This window comes from Echiichthys vipera (genome assembly GCF_963691815.1).
Source record: "Echiichthys vipera genome assembly, chromosome: 5".
Taxonomy (NCBI): domain Eukaryota; kingdom Metazoa; phylum Chordata; class Actinopteri; order Perciformes; family Trachinidae; genus Echiichthys; species Echiichthys vipera.
This window is the reverse complement of record NC_139830.1, coordinates 8767763-8787945: the sequence shown is the minus strand read 5'-3', so window position 1 is coordinate 8787945 and position 20183 is coordinate 8767763. Positions and strand designations below refer to the sequence as shown.

At 39.6% G+C, this 20183-nt stretch overlaps 2 protein-coding genes across 3 annotated transcripts in view; one reads left to right on the top strand and one right to left on the bottom strand.

Annotated features, from left to right (window-relative positions):
- fam118b (family with sequence similarity 118 member B) overlaps positions 1-20183 on the bottom strand; it is a 92276-nt gene that overhangs the window by 68917 nt on the left and 3176 nt on the right. The window contains exons 4-8 of one of the 2 annotated variants that reach the window (XR_014593200.1): positions 16446-16673; positions 15714-15842; positions 15231-15528; positions 13500-13565; positions 12629-13212 (exon numbers count right to left, since the gene is read on the bottom strand). Coding sequence is in view for 1 of the 2 variants with exons in the window: in XM_083913691.1 (XP_083769817.1) it covers positions 13199-13212; positions 13500-13565; positions 15231-15528; positions 15714-15842; positions 16446-16673 (735 nt within the window). In the remaining variant the exon portion in view is untranslated. Of the gene's footprint in view, positions 1-12394; positions 13213-13499; positions 13566-15230; positions 15529-15713; positions 15843-16445; positions 16674-20183 lie in introns of those variants that run through there. The other variant, XM_083913691.1, reaches the window with a different exon arrangement.
- On the top strand, positions 5432-12286 carry srpra (SRP receptor subunit alpha). The gene is made up of 15 exons (XM_083913402.1): positions 5432-5512; positions 5621-5758; positions 6394-6477; positions 6616-6779; positions 7017-7177; positions 7265-7427; positions 7710-7860; positions 8162-8283; positions 8424-8545; positions 8647-8733; positions 9353-9525; positions 9974-10187; positions 10300-10463; positions 10844-10942; positions 11056-12286. The coding sequence occupies exons 2-15, from the start codon at positions 5636-5638 to the stop codon at positions 11182-11184; spliced, it is 1956 nt and encodes a 651-aa protein (XP_083769528.1). The 5' UTR covers positions 5432-5512; positions 5621-5635; the 3' UTR covers positions 11185-12286.

Genomic DNA, 20183 nt, shown 5'->3' with positions numbered 1-20183 from the left:
GATGCGAAATGACTGTTGTTGTTTAGGGGGATAGAGAAATGGGAAGATGAAACAGCATTAATACAAATCAGAGAAAGAGAACACGTAAGCAGATGGTGTCTCGTGTAAAAAGAAAAAAACAATAACCCTTGCCTGTGTCAAAAAGAATAATGATCAAGGATCACAAAAGTCATGCTGACTCATTAATACCTACATATTAAATAGTCCATATGCCAATTATCTGAAATGAAGCACTGCCAATATGCTTGATTAACTAGGGATGGTGCTGCCAAGGACATTTAATCGCACCTAACAGAGAACTGAACATTTTTGTTTGGATGGAGAAAAGAAATGGTGCTCCTTCCAATTCTTCAACATGTTCAGACTTTGTTCCAACTAGCTGAGCTCAGTCAAAAATATTGTGACTTGGAATATTAATACCAGCACACCAGAGCCATATGTGTGGGCTCTCGTTGGGTAGATAGTTTGTCAGTTTGTTGGGTATATATCCCTTTTACTCTTAATCTCTCTTTCACACATATGATAATCAAGAACCTGTCCCAGTAAAATGCCTCTGAGCTTATCAATACATGTTTTTCTGACAGTTGAGCATTGCAAAACAATGACGTCAAACTCATGTGTCTATGCTACTGGAAACTTGCAACAACAAGGAGTCATAGAGAAGAGGGAATGGTCCAAAACATGGATTTATAATAACATTCGTGCAACACAGTTAGGCTGAGCAGATTGTTTTCTTTGAAAAACCTGAAAACCTAAATAAAAAAGAATGCTGGACAAATATTCTCTTTTTTCATCTATGCGTTCAGACTCAGAGATAATAAAAGAGTTGCACTGATGCAGAAAACCTGTGTAGGCTTCATCGCCACACAGAAAATTGATCAGGGATCAACAAGGGAATTGATTTAAAAAAAAAGAAAGACTGATAAGCAGACTCTATATCAGCATTGGTAACAAAAATATCTCATGAATTCCCATGCATATAAGATAACTTCATAGATCACCATAACTGGCATCGCCTCACGAGCAGTCTTGGTTCGATAGTAGAGGAAAATACACCACCTAGTGGCAAACACCATGTGTATCACAATATTATCATCCTATTACAGCAATCTGTCATTTTATACTGTTAAAAGGAAGCTCACATGCATTTATGGCATTTGAGTGACCTTTATTGTAAACTTAAAATTATACGCTGCAATTTCCCGTCATTATATGGAACAAGCTGAGACTATGAACATACATGAACAACATGTCCCACTATATGTGCTTATTAACAGCAATTATTGCAAACTGCTGTTTAACTAGGTCATCACACTTCTCTAGATGTGACAGAAAATGAGCTCCAGTGCTAATTGGAATCAACTGTTTCCTGTTCCACTATATGAACATCCTCATCAGACACACACATACACACACACACACACACACACATGCCCGCGCACACACACACACACACACGCACACACACATAAAAAGAGGAAAAGTTGTTGCAGAACTTTCCTTTAAATCCCAACCTTATGTGATAAAGGGGTCAATACGGTTGAGTTTGTGCAATAGCAGCAGTGTTTTGCCCTTCATCAAAGTCTTAATTACTGTTGATGATGACAGCAAACGTCCTTGAAGCTTTCACTTTCATCTTTCTTCACTTCAAGCGGAAGTGAAATCTCAGCTGGGTCATACTTGGACGTCAGCTTGTCTGTTATTGGGCTGCATTCTCCACTTGATGCATACATGTCCACGTTGCAATTCAGTGCCTTCTCGTTTTCAACTTGAAGGTCTGTTGAAGACAACAAGAGGAAAGTATTAAGGATGGCGTGCCCGCCAAATTATTTGCAGACTCAGCACAGCTCAAGTTTATGAACCTGGCCCAAATAACGTTTATTTTCCATTACTCACACTTGAGTACAGTCTTGTTGACAAGGGCATAACCTCGGTCAGGGTCCCTGCTCAGGTCAATGTAGAAATAGAACCTCAGTTCTTGAGGATATTGAGAGTGGGGCAAGTTCTGAAGCAGGGGAATAATCCGATTGGACATAGGCCCTTCTGCCAGAGCTTGGTGCATCATGTACTTGCACCAGTCATCCTGCAGGAAGTTAGGAGTGATAAGCAGAGCCCTTAAGTGGCTGTTCTGCACAGCCTCACATAACTCTGTGGAAACTGCACCTCCTGGAGATGAGTCCCTCTGCATAAGAAAGCATCTAAGGCTCCGGGGCGAAGCCTCCAGGAAAGAGACCAGGCGTACAGCCTCTTCAATGTCACTGTGCACAGAGCTGTTGCACACAAACACGTCATACTTTCTGCTCCATCGCAGCAGCGAGCTCAGAGCAGGCTGTGGCTGTAGTAGGCTTGAAGGGGTTTCCCGCAGTGATGGTGAAGATGAGCATGACGATGATGATGAAGGGGAATGTGACTTTGACACTGACTTTTTTGTCTCTTGTTCACATTGTGCAGATCGTCTTGATTTCACGAGTTTCTGGATCCAGCCTGAAAGAACAAAGACAACCTTCACATACAGTCCCTATAGAAAGTCATCATATCCGTTTGAAATAGTCACTTTTTTGTGGTACAGCTTGAAATGATAATGAATAAAATACATCCAAGGTCCTAGGGGCCTCTTGGTAGCTTCTCTGATCAGTCTTGTTCCTGGCTCGGTCATCCAGTTTGGAGGGGCGGCCCGATCTAGGCAAGGATTGGGTGGAGCTGTATGCATTCCACTTCTTGACAATACTGAACGCTACTCAAAGGGATAGTTAAAGCCTTTGAAATCTTTTTATATCCATCTCCTAACTTGCGCCTATCGACAACCTTATCCCTGAGCTCCTTTGAAAGCATCTTTCCGACCATGGTGAATTCTCTGTGTTACCATGCACTACAAGTTGTGGAATGCTGGAAGGAACATCCGATTTTATTCCGAAATAATCAAAAACACCACAGTTGATGCCAGGTGCCAATTAACTTGGTGTGTAATCTGGAAGGTGATTGGTTATACCTGAGGATGCTTATAACGGCAACACAGCGACCGACCACCTTTCCAGGACTGCTATTTTAGTTTTTTATTTTACATACATTTTGAAAAAAGAAAATTCAGTTGAATGTTTTAAGGCAAAATGTGTAAATGAAGCTGGACAAATATGAAATGTATGTATTATCAGTTCAGGCTGTAAGACAAAAACAAAGTGACTATTTCAAAAGGGTATGATGACTTTCTATATATAGGCACTGCATTTTTGATTTGATTATGAATGCTTCCTAGTCCACTTATAAGTATTAAAGGCTATAGAAGCACAATTAATACATATCGCACAGTTACAGATAAAACACAAAAATAGTATTAAAACGGATAAAGACATGGTTTGTATCCAAAATAAAATTACTCTACTTACCCTGCATGTTGTTAACATCATCATGTCTGTTCAACACCTCGCCAAAATCCTCCCAGTAGCTGAAAAAAGTTGAATGATCTTATCTCATAAAAGGTTCTTCTCTTCCCTGTACACACATTACTCGGAGATGATAGCTGAACAAATGATTGCTGCAACACTGAGACATAATCCAATAACAGCAACAGAATGAAACAAAGTGTGAACTTTGTCGAGTGTCACTGACATCACAGGAAAAAAGAGGAAGTTAGTAACTGCTGAAAGAAACGCCTCACCATGTTCAGTTAGGTTTGAAATGCAAAGTCTCTCAGGCTCTATACTTCATCGAGCGGGTGGTTAACCCTTTATCAGAGGCATGCATCTAGACAAAAATCTGAGCGAACAACATAAATAACAGATAAAGAAAATTAAATTAGATACTAGATCAAGCTAAATAATAATTAACAAATACAATGAAATACTAAAATAAAATATAATTAGTCAGCCTTTGCAATTTTACAACATTTTACATGTTTTTTTATAGTTTCATCTCATTTATAATTCATCAAAAATAGGAATCGCTTTAAGAAATGAAATTTCCGTATAAAGTACTTTGCCAAAAATAAGAAGATTATTGTTACCGAATTCTACATCTTTGTTTTTGACTTCAAACACGACTTCAGCCTCAATACATAAATAAATCACTGCATGATTCGATGAATACATAAATACAGGAATAAATGTATAATAAATAAATGAATGAATATAAATGAATGCATAAATAAATGTATAAAATAAAAAATAAAATAATAAATATAAATATATTATATCTGTATATGAATAAATAAATCAGTGAATAAATAAATACCATAATAAATAAATGAATAGATATAAATGAATGCATAAATACATGTATAAAAAATAAAAAATAAATAATTTCTGTTCACCTACCTTTATTTTTTTCTTTATTTCCGTGTCCATGTGATATTGAGGTAGGAGGTTCAATGTATTTATGCAATAATTTGTGTATGAAGTATCTCGCCAAAAATAATGAGATTATTGTTTCCAAATTCTACATTTTGACATGACTTCAGCCTTTATACATAAATAAATAAAGGCATAAATGAATATATAAATAAATAAATAGAGGAATGTATGGATCAATAAATACAAGGATAAATGCATTCAATTCAATTCAATTCAAATTTATTTAAAGTGCCAAATCATAACAAAAGACAACATCTCAGGACACTTTACAGAGTAGGTATAGACCACACTCTATGACTTATTTATGATTTACATAGACCCAACAATTCCCTCTTGAGCACACAGTGGCAATGAAAACCTTCCCTTTAACAGGCAGGAACGTCAGACAGACCCAGCTCTGTGGAGGACGGACATCTGTCTGCACCGGTTGGGGAGGAAGAAAAGAAGAGGAGAGAAAAAGAGAGAAAAGACGGACAGATGGACAGAGAGAGACAAAGACAGGCACAAAGACAGACTGACAGAAAGTCCCAGAGATGCAAGCAACCACAAAAGTAACAGTAACTATAATAATATCTATAGTAATGTGAATATGACTTATAGGTCATGGCAGTTAATATAGCAGAATAGAAGAAACAAGCACAGCTAAGGTTATAAATGATAATAGAAGCAGGAAGCGTCATGCAGGACCACGGCAGCAGGTATCACCACGATCAGCAGTAACCTGTGAGACGACAAAGCACAAACAGCTCCGGGGAAGAAGTTGAATTAGTAGCATGCATTGATGAGACATGAATGATACAGACAGAGGAGAGAAGCTCAGAGTATCTGGAACTGTATTATCCCCCGGCATTTATGCATTCATTTATTTATACATCCATTTATGCATTTATATATTTATTTATTGAGACTTAAGTAATGTTTAGTCCTCCATACCAGCTGTAGACCACACTTTCGGGTAATTAAAGAGTAGATTTAAAACTCCACGCTCTCTCCTTATTCAATACTTCACTGTGGTATCGCGCATGCGCAGAATAAGGAGGGGGTGGGGGGGTCGCCGGAAAAGTGCGTCACTTCCTTGTTCTGCATCTGACGTGTCTGTAACAGTTTTGCTCCGGTGGTGGATTACACACTCGTGGGAGACTTATTATCTATTGGACTAATATCTGGTGAGATTGAATTGGTTGAAGAGTGGGCACTGACAGTTGAAGCTCGTTACACATCCATTCATGTAACGCAGGGCTTCCGTTTCACCTTTCTATCTTTCTTTACTCCAGATACGTGGTGGCAAGATGCTAGATTTCTTCACCATCTTCAGCAAAGGGGGGATAGTGTTGTGGTGTTTTCAGGGAGCCGGGGTCACTGAATCCTTCACCGGGCCTGTCAACGCTCTCATTCGCTCCGTAATCCTTCAGGTGGGACACAATGACGGGTCAAAATCCTGTGACACTTGTCTGTGTTTGTGTCATTCTCGGTATGACTGCTTATGCTAATGCTAATATAGCAAACATAGACTGTATGGCAAACGTTAGCTTATTGCGTCACGATAGGGAACTACTAACTAAGTCCTGTGAATGTAAAAATCTCCTTTTTACGAATTTTACGTAAGATTTTTTTAAATACATACAATGTGCTACAGAGAGACTTATTTCACATTGCCATGGCGACACAGAAGGCTACAGCTGTTGCAACAACAGGATTTTGATTTGATTTTTGATTCATTGATGAGCACACAATCATTCAAATACAAAACAATACACCATAAAACACGACAAATATATATTGGTCATGAGGGATAAGTGTGTGTGTGCTGGAAACCCAGTTGTGATATAAACAGAAAACAAATTAATTACAGGCAGAAATTACATTTTAATGAAAATAGAATACACATATAGTTACAGGATGAAAATCAATTAGTAGAAAACATGAGACATCTGAACTTACAATCGGAGGGATGAAATTTAGTAAATAAAGTGGAAAAACAACGATAACAAAAGAGATGACATGTTTAACTCCTGTTGACATGTCAACTGTGTTTGTGACGTTACAGGAGCGAAGTGGGAACAATTCGTATAACCATGAGGCCCTGAGTTTGAAGTACAAGCTCGACAATGAGTTTGAGTTGATTTTTGTGGTAGGTATCTCAACTACACACTTCAAATCTATCAGCCCACTGTCAAACACCACTGACGGGTTCAAATCTGCAACTTCATGTTGTTTTAGTTGTTGCATTCCGAATTTCACTCTCTTTTTTCCCCCCGTCACTGTCCAGGTGGGTTTTCAAAAGATCCTGACGCTGACGTATGTGGACAAATTCATAGATGACGTCCAGCTCCATTTCAGGGATCGTTATAAGAACGAGCTGGAGCAAAGGGGGGCATTGAAGCTAATCCAAAACAACTTTGATTTTGGGGATGACTTCAAGATGCTTCTCAGGTAAGGACAGACAGTTTTACTCATGGATGGGGATTTCCTAAAATAAAGAACTGCAATGCAAGCGATGTCATAATGTACATCTATCTATCTACATACTGTATTGACCTATTAATAAAATTAGACCAATGTGTTTGTTTTGAGGATTCAGTTTATTTCAGCAATAATTAAAGATGCTTCATTAACCAAAATCTTTTTCTGTCCTGCCCATTCTGACATAAACCAAATGTTGACCACAAGAGAGGCAGAGGAGAGCAGCAAAGCTCGGAATCACGCCCCCATGCGGACGTTTAAGGAGTCCGAGAAATCCCAAAAAACTGTGAAGTCAATGATTGAGACCAAGGGTGGGGAAAAAGTCAAGGAGCAGGGTGGCAAAAAGAATAAAAATACCAAAAAGGAGGGTAAGTGCCATTGTAGGTTGGTTGTTCTAAAATATCTTATAATTTTAATCTCGATCCTGACATGGATTTGATTACAATCTTTTCCAGCTCCTGCAGCTGAGCCTGTTAAGGTGGATCAAGGCAAGGCCTCATCCTCTGGGCAGAAGGTGGTGGAGAATGGTAACCAGGGCTTGACTCCTGAGGAGATAATGCAGAAGAAGCGAGACGAATTCATTCGCAAGCGCACAGTGGTACCTACTGAAAAACCCACGTAAGAGAAAATGCATTCATGAGTGTGAAGCAGGATACAGATTAAATAAAAGCTGTTTTTACAGGTATATTTTGATTTACTTAGCTGACAACAGCAGTGTAGAATGGGCATGTGCATACGTGTAATGTTCCAGTTCAGCCATATGCAAAGTTTTGATCCCCAAATGGATCATTAACAGTTATTCCCCAACTTTAAAGCGCTTTTTTAGTCTCCCAGTGTAAAGCATGTCAAATTGCTGATTTTTGATTGCATACTTCTAATATTTGCTCATCCTACTCACAGTAAGTCCCCAAAGCCTCAGAAGCCTAGGGAGAAACAAAGGCGTGTTTGGCCCATGGGTGGCAGCAACATCAAGGAGCTGGACTACAGCTACAAGAATGGAGATGGTTCCGCAAATGGTGGCGACCAGAACAAGGAAGCACCAATTGACCTGGTATGTACCCCCACAAAGAGGTTTCTAGTTAAAATGTACACTGGTTAATGCTTGTAACCTTTCCTTGAGATCCATATGCCCTAAGCACAGTTTTAACGTTCTGATAGCAGAGTTTTACTGGTAAACACACACTGGAGGAGCAATGCCAGTCATTCTTGGGCCACTTCTATGTATTTGTGATGCGTTCAAACTAAATTTGTCTTTATTGACATCTTTTTCACTAAATGGAGAAACTGGGCGAATGCATTAAATTACTCTAAAATATTACCTAACTGGCGCATTTCCCTCCGATGTGTTTCAGGGGATGCAGCTAAGCTCCATGAAGGGTGACCTGCAGTCTGTGGACTATGAGTCCAGTGAGGAAGAGGAGATGGAGGAGGAGGAAGAGGAGCAAGTGGTCGTGAGTGAAACAACCAAGACAAGGTAAGGCAGAGTTTAATTGTTAGATTATTGTTCAAGGATATTTTATTATATATTTATGCTATTGTTGAACATGTTTTTCTTTATGTGTCCAATTGAAGTTGCATTGTGAACAGATGCTCAGCTTTGTTTGTTGATTTCAGCTCCAAAAAGGGTGGCGGTTTTGGGGGTATGTTTGGGATGCTGAAGGGCCTGGTGGGCGCAAAGAGTCTGACCCGGGAGGACATGGAGTCAGTACTGGAGAAGATGAGGGACCACCTCATCGGTATGACATCACAGCTCTCTCTCTCACTCACGCTCCTTGAATTTCTGCAACATTTTGAAGTGCAATATCGGCTAATCGTTCTTCTCTTTGTGATCCTACAGCAAAGAATGTAGCAACCGAAATCGCCTCCCAGCTCTGTGACTCTGTAGCCAAAAAACTGGAGGGCAAAGTCATGGGCACATTCACCAGTAAGTAAACTTTTACATTACACACAGTCCTCACCCACCTTCTTTAGTCATTATTTAGTTGGTGCAAGGATTAGTTACAATACAAAGCACATCTTCTCTGCCTTCACTTTTTATTCTTCGAGAGCGCTAGTCTACATTCTGGGAAAAGTAATGTGATTACAGTAATGCATTTCCCCCCAAATTCTCTGTATGATAACAGCAGTAAATGGATTAGAATAAGGTCTTCCCCTCAGGTTCATGCAATTTAAAATGTTGCCCAGACCAGAATTTTGTTCTTATATACATCCCGCATATTGTAAACTTAAATGTGATAGATGTTGCAAGACCATGTGAATATTTTATATTGTATATCATTCATTGAAAAACCCTTCCATTTGTTGCTTGAGATTTAGTAGTTATTTTCATAACCAAATCAAGAAGATCCTTAAATAGTTTAATGTCATTGACATTTGATAATATTTAGCTATTTCCCCTTTGTGGTGCTCTCACCCTAGTCAAGCACAGCATAGGTAACTATATAATGATTTCATTGTAACTAAATGAGATAATTAATGTCAGTAAATAGGAGTGTGAATGCATGATGCAGAGAGACCCTAACAGAACTTTTGTTTGTGTGAAGCTGTGGCCTCAACAGTAAAACTGGCCCTTCAAGACTCACTGGTGCAGATCCTGCAGCCAAAGCGAAGGGTGGATATTCTGAGAGATGTCATGGAGGCGCAGAGCCAGCGAAGGCCTTTTGTCATTACCTTTTGTGGTGTCAATGGGGTTGGAAAGTCCACCAACCTGGCTAAGGTGAGTTGTCGATAAAAGGGTAAAGACATAGGGGTGTCAGGTGGTTAGAGCAGGCCCCACATACAGTATACAGAGGCTAAAAGTCCTCGCTGCAGCGGCACAGGTTCAACCTCGACCTGTGGCCTATTGCTGCATGTCACCCCATCTCCCTCCCATTAACTGTCAATCTTCAGCTGCAGTAAAAATGAATAAATAAATATAGGCAAAAAATACAATTTAAAAAAAGGCAATGCCATGTACTTCAAATAGACCACTTTCCTGTTAGGTCCCCTCTTCTCCTGTGGTTCCCGTTCACCAGCACAGCAAACTAGTCCTAGTCTTGGGGCTTTACTGTGCGGGTTTAGCCTTTATTTGTGAGAGTTGTTTTCATGTATACTGTAGCTCTGTATTTGCTACATTTTCCCTCTCATCATGTCCAGATTGTGTCCTCTGTCTTGTCTCGCTCCAGATCTCTTTCTGGCTGATAGAGAATGGTTTCACTGTGCTGATCGCAGCCTGTGACACATTCCGTGCCGGGGCCGTTGAGCAGCTCCGTACTCATCAGCGCCGCCTGAACTCTCTGCATCCTCCGGAACAGCACGGAGGACGCCCGGTAGTCCAGCTCTATGAGAAGGGCTACGGGAAGGATGCTGCTGGAATTGCCATGGAGGCCATTGCCTATGGTAAAATACTATCATAACTTTTGAGTATTAACTGTAAAGCAGTGGCTTCTATTTATGATTAATATCACCCATATTGTAAAATCACATGTACACCTGTGTTACATCCTTCTAGCCCGCAACCAGGCCTTTGACGTGGTGCTGGTGGACACTGCTGGGCGTATGCAGGACAACGCCCCCCTAATGACAGCCCTGGCCAAACTTATTGCGGTCAACATGCCTGACTTAGTACTGTTTGTTGGGGAGGCTCTGGTGGGCAATGAGGCTGTTGACCAGCTGGTAAGACCACTTCACAAATGAACACTTTTTTTTTAGGAGGTAATGTGGAGAAAGTCAGTGTTGAAAAATGAAAATTAATGTTTTCCGAGTCAGGACTTCTTCTTCAAATTGTTTCCATCGCATTATACATATCTACGTGATCACCTGCTAGAACTTGACTGACTCAACAGGTAAATCCTGAAGGATAAAATGAATTTTTATTATTCTTAAACTCTCCAGCAGAGGCCAGTGTTTTACTGTCTTAACAGTCATCATGATATTTGATAGATGTGTCTTCTCCTCTATACTGAGTGAGATGGAAAGAAGGGGCTATACATATTCACTCTGGTGTCATTGGTTTCCCTATGAATGACTCAACTTTGTTTTTGTTGTGTCCTCAGGTAAAGTTCAATCAGGCTCTGGCAGACCACTCCATGTCTGACAAGCCTCGGCTCATTGATGGAATTGTTCTCACCAAGTTTGACACCATCGACGACAAAGTATTTGAATGTTTTATTGTCCTCTACATTCCTACCTGGCTTTAATAGCATATAATACGTAAGAATAATTTGCAGCTGTAAAGTAGTCATGCGTCATCCTTCCTTATTTACAGGTTGGTGCTGCCATCTCCATGACTTACATCACAGGCCAGCCCATTGTGTTTGTGGGCACAGGGCAGACCTACAACGACCTGCGTAGCCTCAACGCCCGCGCTGTGGTCAGTGCCCTGATGAAGGCTTAAGTGGCTGCATGTTCTGCTGTTTATTCATCGTTGCAACCAAGCCAACAAAACCTTTTTGCCACGCTACCATGAGATGTTCCAGCCCTGCTAACCTGCGTTTCTCATCCTCCTGTCCTGCCCTGCCCTCTCTACTTTGCATCAAATGAAGAACTCATGTCATGCACAGGACTTTATTCTCCAAGTAAAGGGCAAGTGTGCACTTTGATAGACCGAACATTTTGCAACAAAGCCAGAGGGGCCTCACTTTGAATTATTACATCTAAGCATACCTCAGACCAGAGATTTGAAACAATTTAGTCACATCCAAATGCCATTTTAGCCGACTAAAAAGACCCAGGCTATAAATGTCATCAGTTTACTGGTTTACACAGTAAATAATAAATTGGAAAAACACCCTACCTGGCATTTTGTCAATCAGTTTTCCTCCTTCATGTAAATGAGGTCAGGTTGTGAAGGTTTGCTGGAGGTGACATTTCAACAGCTGCCTGTGCCTGAGGAAAGCTTAGTGACCATAGTGCCTCTGTCTTAGTTAACACTTTTACTACTCCAGATGGTTATCCATCAAGAGTACCATGGCAGTTCAGCTCAGAAACCTGTTTAAAACATACAGTCATAAAATGGGCATGGATATCAGCACTTGTGTTTGATGTTGTACTGCAAAAAAAAATCTGTCAAGATATCACTTACAACTGTGGTACACTAGTTCTGGATTGATTGTTCTGTGAAAGTTATCTCCCAGAGCTCCTTGCCTACCTAACACAGTTAACACGTTTTTCATTACAAAATGGAGACTTTGATTCTCGGTTAATAGTTGATGAAAAGTGGAAAGATATTTTGTAAATTAAGTTTTTAGTTCTTACAGCTTGTCCATATATTTTCAGACTACACCTCCTGTGAGGTCTGTTGAAGTTACATGCGCCTTTTTATTCACGTTTTCCCCCTCGATTTACTCTGGGTTTGTACCCGGAAATATGAGTCTTAAATATATCCAGCCCCCTTTAATTCTTGGTAGTGCAATATGAGAGAATCACGAGTTATACAGATGATTTGAGCTAATTTATGAGAATGTAAACATTTCTAAATAAAGCTGCTATATGCTATGATAGCCTGTACAGTGGAACTTGTTCTGTCATATGTTGTAGGAGCACATGGCCTGAAGCCCCATTACAGATTGCTCCAGTATGATCACATGCAAACATGAGAAGACACATGGGATACCAAAAGCTTTATTTTGGAAAATAGTACTTATAAATACTATATCAGAAAACACATGCATGTATTAAAAATACAAAAAAAGGCGTACAAAGAACATTTTCAGCTCAGGAATGGCAAAGGGATTGGTACTAGCGAATGGGAGCCTCTCTGCTATGAAAAACATACTCTTCTGAACTTTGAGGACAAAATCAGAATCATCATGTTTGCAAAGCACGTAACCATCCATAACTGAGAATTATTTCCACCCATCCAGTAGTGTGCAAATCAAGTTTTTCTGGTTTCAGGGTCAAGCATGACAGATACAATCCTTTCATATCGACACAAGATTGGGTTAAGATAAGAGCGTGTGATATGCTTTATAGCTCGCATCTGTGACTTCTCTTACAGGGCAGGTAGGTCTTAGTGATGCAGTTTGAATGACTGTAATCCAAACAATGAATCAATGCAGCACAGTCAACTTCTTTCATTGGACTCACCTATCATTTTTTAATCAAGTTGAACATACCATTCCATCACCTTCATATTTTAAACTTTATTTTTACTGCAGTTTGCAGTGCTGTGAAATTGTGGGGTTGGGTGTTTGCATTGACCATTACTTTAAACATCTTTCCCTTTTAAAGCAGAACTAATAAAAGGAAACTCACAGAATCCTGCGAAATACCGTCTCCCGTGGCCTATAGTTTCCCTGGATTCATAAATCCAATGAATGAAATCAGACTCGAGTAATACTCAAAGTAGACTGATCTCACGACGGAGCAGTGAAGGTAAATGACTGATACTGATCCCGACTGTGTGCCTGTCAAGAATGATGGTCTGGGGCAAAAAGAGAAGGAAGGGACTTAAGTAAACAGTTAAGAGAAACAGCATCAACTGAAATCTTGCCACTGACTGACATGCATGCAATACTGCAGAGTCAGTTGTATATTTGTGTATAGGAACACCCGCAGATCCTTAGAAAACCAAGAACAGACTTGAATGATCTATCTACCAGCATGCAGTAAGGAAACAAGAGCCTTGGACAGTGTGTTATTGTATTGTGCTGGAAATGTCTCTTGCAAGTGGCCACTGCCTGAGGTTAAAGAGAAGCATTCAATCCTAACCTTGAAGGAGGCTTTTCTGTGTGTTAAAGCCATTCTGCTGTTCTTCCCCGTTTTGTGAAGGAGAACCTGAAGATAAACATAAAAAAAAAATACAATTACAAAATGCAGGCAACTCACATTCTGAGCTCCTTTCAGAAAGACGAGCTAGAAAGTTAAGCAGATCTATTGAACTGCAATGTAATAAATCCCACAAGAGATACTGACAGAAACCTTATGAAAGCAGGGTTGCCGACTACAATTTATGCCCCAAATCATTGTTTCCAAGTTTAGTTTATTTCACATCTGACATAAAAAAAAAAACATACAAAACAATAACAGATACAATTAACAGTCCACATATAGCAAACCCAAAATACAAAGTCTCATGAACAACATCAATAAATCACAAAATAAATATTACATGTCCAAAAAGCAGGAAGAAGTCCATGACTTAAACAATTAAATCATACGGCATTTATTAAATCAACATACAACTCAAACAATTATCCCAGTCCTTTTATGTACAAACCAAATATCCACCCTGTGTCAACCATATTTCCTCATTCCTAAACCTATAATTTTTTTTCAAAAGTCATGACTGATAATATTTCAGTCACCTTGTTTCTAGCGGCCTCTTTGGTGGTAAGATGTAATTGGAGGCGAGTCTGTTCTTTCAGAGCCCACTATCTTGTCACATTTGCGGATGCTGTGTGTTGACTTTTTTATTTCCCTCTTTTGTAAACTTTATTGACATATATTCACCTCTCTATTTTTGTTCCGTCCCAAATAACTAACACACACACACACACACACACACACACACACACACACACACACACACACACACACACACACACACACACACACACACACACACACACACACACACACACACACACACACACACACACACACACACACACACACACACACACACACACACACACACACACACACACACACACACACACACACACACACACACACACTTTTAGCAAGGCAATGTAGCTACAGACACAGATTGGAAGTAGGAGTGCTTTCATTAGTGAGTTATGTGATCAAACCCCACTGTTTTAAACTCAATATTTGGTGGATAGTAACTTAGCAGACAATTAACTGGATGACAATCTTACGGATTATATCTTTAAATTTATTTATATTCAGACTTTGCTGTAGATCTCCACAACTAAACCCCACAATTTGAAATGAATGCAACAAGGCAGTTTCATTTGGTTTTAGCCTTAATGCTTCAACTCTGGTTCAAGCCATGTTAAAACGTACCCAGCAGACTAAAATAGTTTCCTGCTTATTGTCCAAAGTTCCCTTTTCTGGAATAAACTAAAAAAAGTCAGACACTATTTACAAATCATTTCTCATTTAACAAACCTGAGGTACTGATGAACAAAGTAAATTCCACAAAAAAAATGCATTTTATTTGGCCTTGCCTGCCTAAGTGACCCCTTCTTTCAAACCCCCACACATCGTCTTTGACACTAAGTCATCAGGGTGATTTTTTTCTTAGAAAAGCAAACTCAGAGTGGGCTGTATTGTACTACCCGAGACGAGTAAACTCATGTCCATGTTTAAAATTGATGTGGTGCCCCTTTAATGCAGATTGACATCACAATAATGTGAATAATCACATGGCAAAAAACTTATGTTTTAAAAGATTTCCATTGAGCTGATGTGTAGAACATGTCCCTTTCAAAAAGCAGTCTCACAAACAAACCGATTGACTTTAATCCTCCTTACCCCAACCGTTGGTAGACACATCACGGTTGCAGATCTCATTGGCAAGCCTCTCAAAGTACTCCGGCAGGTCGGCATACTCGTCTCCATAGGAGATGACCTTGATGCCCTTGTCCAGCATGTTGTCACGCAGCTTTTTGAACTCCCCCACGTCCTCTCGCCGTACAAGCATGAAGTGTTCCAGGTCCGACTTGTGTTTGACCGCCTCCAAGAACAGAGCCTGGAAGGTTGTGTCGTCTACTGTGCGCCCACAGCCAAGAAACACAAATGATTTGGTCTCATACAGCTTCTGGATCTCACGCTGTTGGAACCAGTGGCAATATTAATTTATTACCTTTAGCTGTAAGCTAACATTTTAAATACATCAACGTGCAGGGAAAGAGGTAATTTGATCATTTATAATTAAAGCATTTTGTAGAAAAAGTCTTGCAGAATAAAGTCATTTTATCAGAAACATAACCAATATTGAACAATTTCAGGGCTTACCATAACTTCAGTGTTCCTCAGTACATTCTGGTAGCCTGCAGGGTGCAGTACGATACCACTGGGGTTGGTGTAAACACCGTGGATATGCAGAACACTTAACCTTCGTTTCTCCTGAGCCCACTCCAACACCTAGAGACACAAACACACACGCACGCACACACTTAACACTCCATTGCACTCAAACCTGTTCTGGCTGGGCTGGAAGTAAAATCACTGAACAGCAGTTAGAGGATATTAGCCCTGATGGAGACGAGGCATAAATACCAGGAGTGAGAGGCAAAGCAACAGGTCTCTCAGACAACTCTGACCAATTCTTGCAAATTTGTATTCTATTTAACAAATAATCAACCTGACTTTCATTGCACAGGGACAGAAATTACACAATTGAGCAACTGTCATTTTTTAGAGAAGTATTGTTTAATCTATAAAATTCAACATCAGCTGAATAATGGTTACAACTTCCTTCATCTGTCAGAGACTACAGGCTCTTTCAGGTTAAAGCACTATCTACTTTTCCCTGAAAGCAATGTCATAAATGTAACTGACTGTTAGTGATATGCAGAGGACAACAAACTAGTTAGGACGATTTAACTGTGCTTCTCCCCCCTCTCTGAGCCTGACTTAACAAAGAACTCACTCAAGTAACCTTTGCACTCATCTGAAAAAGCTGACTGGATGTATTGTGGCTGAAAAGATCAATCAATGCCATAACATTATCCAAGCATTGCTTACCTTCTTCTCGTCTGTCAGGTCCAGAGACTCCAGCTTGGTGCCCTGGTGAGCTGCATAGATCTCCAACAGGTTGTCAAAGTTAGTAGTTAGGACCAACGCACCACTCTCCATTAACTGCAGCACTGAGCGCAGTAGATGTTTCCCTGCATGCTCCATCTTACACTCCAAATCGTCAAAAACCTCGTATAGGCAGTCCTTGAAGAACGTGGATCGAACATTGCCTGTTCTCTGAGGAAAAAAAAAAAGACAGAAAATGATAAGACGAATTATGCTTTTTAGCAGAAGAACTGCATAATCTGATTTTATAAGAGTAAATGTAAGCGACTGTCCAGTTGGCATACAACTGTTTCATGGATTTTAAAAGTTAAAACAGTATAGATTCTTTAACAAAGTACACTTAAAGTACATATAATTTACTGAAAAAAAAAACCAACTTTGGTTTGAGTTTCACAGTACTTTTTGAAATGCAATGTACAATGACAACACCGTGCACAATGCACAGAAGGCCATATGGATGTGTCGACCTACTTGAATGGTCAATGGTCACCTTTAAACAGCACTAAATGCAGTATAACAGTTGAAAAAGGAAGTACAACAAACAATCAGCCCTGTGATCTAGTGCAGCAAGAGGAAGTACACTTGTGCAAAAAATAATGATCTTTGAAACACAGACTATTTGTGTAAAGTCTTCCTTCTGACAACAGAATGTGCTGACAGTTGTCAAATCTACTTGTGTTAAATCTTAACACAGGAATGGCCAAATTGTATTAAAGAAATATATATATAAGAATTCTCCATATTTCCTCAAAATGCTGTGTGTACTGACTGAAAACAGATTCATAGAATAACCTTTTTTTTAAATTAAGAGATAATACAGTGTCATTGTGAGGTATACTCAATTTACAGTACTACTTACTATATGTTTAGTGCGAGTGGCCGCACTGTGAATATATATATCCTCCGACTGTGTCAGTGTTTGACATTCCCACAGTACTGGGAAATGGCATGTTTAACATGTTTGAACAGCTGAATAGCTTCAGGGGAAATATTTCATGGTAAAATATTTAAATAATTGTATGCCATCATCAAATAACCCATGACTCTGTTTTCAAGTGCATTTTCACAAACCCACAACAAGCATCCTTTTAATGGGACTGAACTCTCGAGAACACAGTTTTACTTATCATACCAGGTGACCTGACCATGTGTGTCTTAAAATAAATGTGGTTGAGCAACAGTTGAATGATAGGAGGGTAGAACCACAGAATAATTACTACCAACACTGGAGAAAATGACAGATTAAAGTAACAGTGAAGTTTTTTTTATCATGTTAAAATAATATTAATATCATAATCAGATTTCAGCCTAGTTACTATACTTAATCAGGTGCGTAGACCCATACTTGAGTAGGAAAAGACTTGTATATAGTACTCCAGGCCTTAATTATTTTGTTTTAATATGGTTTCACCAAGACTTCCCTTTGGCACTGCCCAAAAAATTCCAACTAGCCCCCTTAAAGTGCCTCAACTTACTCTCAAGTGAGACTTCAGGGGTGTGTCAAGTATGTGCCTGTTTTTAAAATGATCTGCTCATGAGCAACTTTGTTCTCTATCAAACACTCCATCACCCTCTCTGATCCTGTCCACAGCTCTTTAAGTAGCATCTCACAAACACCACTTGAGTCTGCTAAGAGATTATGGGCTGTGACTTTTTCCGAACCTCACTGAGCCTACTTTAAACAGGCAGAACTTGTCTTGAGAGAGAGCGTGAGAGAGAGAGAGAGAGAGATAGAGAGAGAGAGAGAGAAAGAGAGAGAGAGAGAGAGACAGCCAAGAATGGCAAAGGGTAGTGCAAAGATGCAGCGACCAAGGTTATCCTATAGCAGGGAAAAGCTCTGCTGTCTTCCACAGATTACAGCTCTAATTGGCTGAACAGCGGAAGTCCTTTCCACAGTAGGAAGCTCATTATCCTCAGGACTTATGTAATAACAAAATGAAGTGCAAGTAAATAACTCTCTTCTGAATATTCATCCTTAAAAAGCTTAGATTATTTGTCATAACTATGTTTCATTCAAGTTTAAAAGCAACTCTGGACTGCCCTGTATTGTGGACATGTATATACAGTTAGCTCAAAGTAGAAAAAGCAGTAACAGAAGGTGACTCTTCACAGGTCTGTTGCTCCTGGAAAATTCCTACAATACATACATAAAGACCATTTTACTTCATCTTTTTCCACAGACAGTTCTGGTTTATTTCACAATGACAGTTGACTCTGGAAAAATAAACTACAGTGTCCTTTTACAGCATGTCCGATTACCATCAAAATGACCATCAACAGATGATAAAAAAAAATCTTCACTGAGGCTTTGGAAAACATTGTTTATGTTTCTTCCCTGAACCAAGCAAACCGACTACCCAGCAAAGTTGTAATTAACCTAGTTTTTGCCAAGGTCAAAGTTGTGAGAGGATTTACAACAAAAACATTCTCTTTCAGTTTTAACTTCAGATTACCCTCATTACCTGAAAATGTGTGCCTGCAAACCACCATAATCCACCCAATACAAAACTCTATGAAAAGTGGGTTAAACTCTCGCAGCTGTTACTGGAATTAAATGGATTGGAGGCAGATCACCCACACTCCCACAGGTTTGTATGGATATTTTGAGATTAGGACATATTGTCTTATGTATGCCTTGGGGAAACACTATGATTCACACATTTGAATAAGTTCATTTTCTTGGGTCAGACAGAGGACATCAAATCAGGTCTAGTGCTAACATGGCCTTAACTGCAGCGAGGGAAAATATTTGCAGAATATTTTAAGGGTTTTGTTTGTGGAATCACATGGAAATCGCATGTCTTCTACTGTAGCTGACTGTATGCTTGCTGTTTGGGTGCTGCTTTAACTCTCTCTGAATGGAAAATCTAGGCGAGGGGTGGCTGTTGGTTCACATTATTCTGTGATTGTTTTTTTTTCCCTCAGCATGCTAGAGCCTGCTGTGTCTGTAGCCAACAGCAGTCGGCTGGTGTCTGCACAACTGTGGATTGAAATAAACAGGATGGATAAAGCCATAAAAGCACTGCTTGTTCCCTTTGTGACAACAAGGCTGAGGGCAGAAACAAAGCATGTTTTATCAATGTCAAAGGTGCGATGAGACATGACTAACTCAGGAGGCAAACTGTATTAAGCCTCCCATCTGCCAGCCCTGCTCCAGACCAGACCAGTCCAATATAGGAAGAGAGCTAAGTAAAAGCTGGAAATCCAAAAATGTTATCAATTTTATTTTTTGCAATTCAGTTCCAACGATCCAATCGGTTATAGAATCTGTTTTTTTTCTCACTCAAAATGTATGATTTTCTCTGACTTCAGGAATCATTTTAAAAAGCCTGAGCCTGCGAAAGCCTGTCAGCGATGTGTGTAAGGATTTTGTTATGTTTGTATGGTTGGGTGGCAGGAATTTTCTGGTAGTTTTGGTGTGCTTGATTGGTTCATCAAATGCACATGTGTCATAAGCTGTGATGTCACCTCTTAGTGCTGCAACTACGACGAAACACTGGGCTTTTGTCTTTAGTTTGCCTAAAGGTTTCTTTTCAAATTTGTCAGTCTCCCTCTCACACACACAAGTTAGAGTTCTTTTTGTTTCCGTCCTTTCTGTTGCCACATGGTTGATGCAACTTTAGAATAAGATATGAAAATAAGATTGTGCAGAGGTATGAAATTGAAATGGAAATTCTTTCC

What these genes read in the sequence shown, in the direction of transcription:
- srpra (XM_083913402.1), top strand. Translation starts at nt 5,636, where the DNA reads ATGCTAGATTTCTTCACCATCTTCAGCAAAGGGGGGATAGTGTTGTGG. An exon ending in GATGAGGGACCACCTCATCG is followed by an intron (nt 8,546 to 8,646) that starts GTATGACATCAC and finishes GTGATCCTACAG; the next exon opens with CAAAGAATGTAGCAACCGAA. An exon ending in AGTCCACCAACCTGGCTAAG is followed by an intron (nt 9,526 to 9,973) that starts GTGAGTTGTCGA and finishes GTCTCGCTCCAG; the next exon opens with ATCTCTTTCTGGCTGATAGA.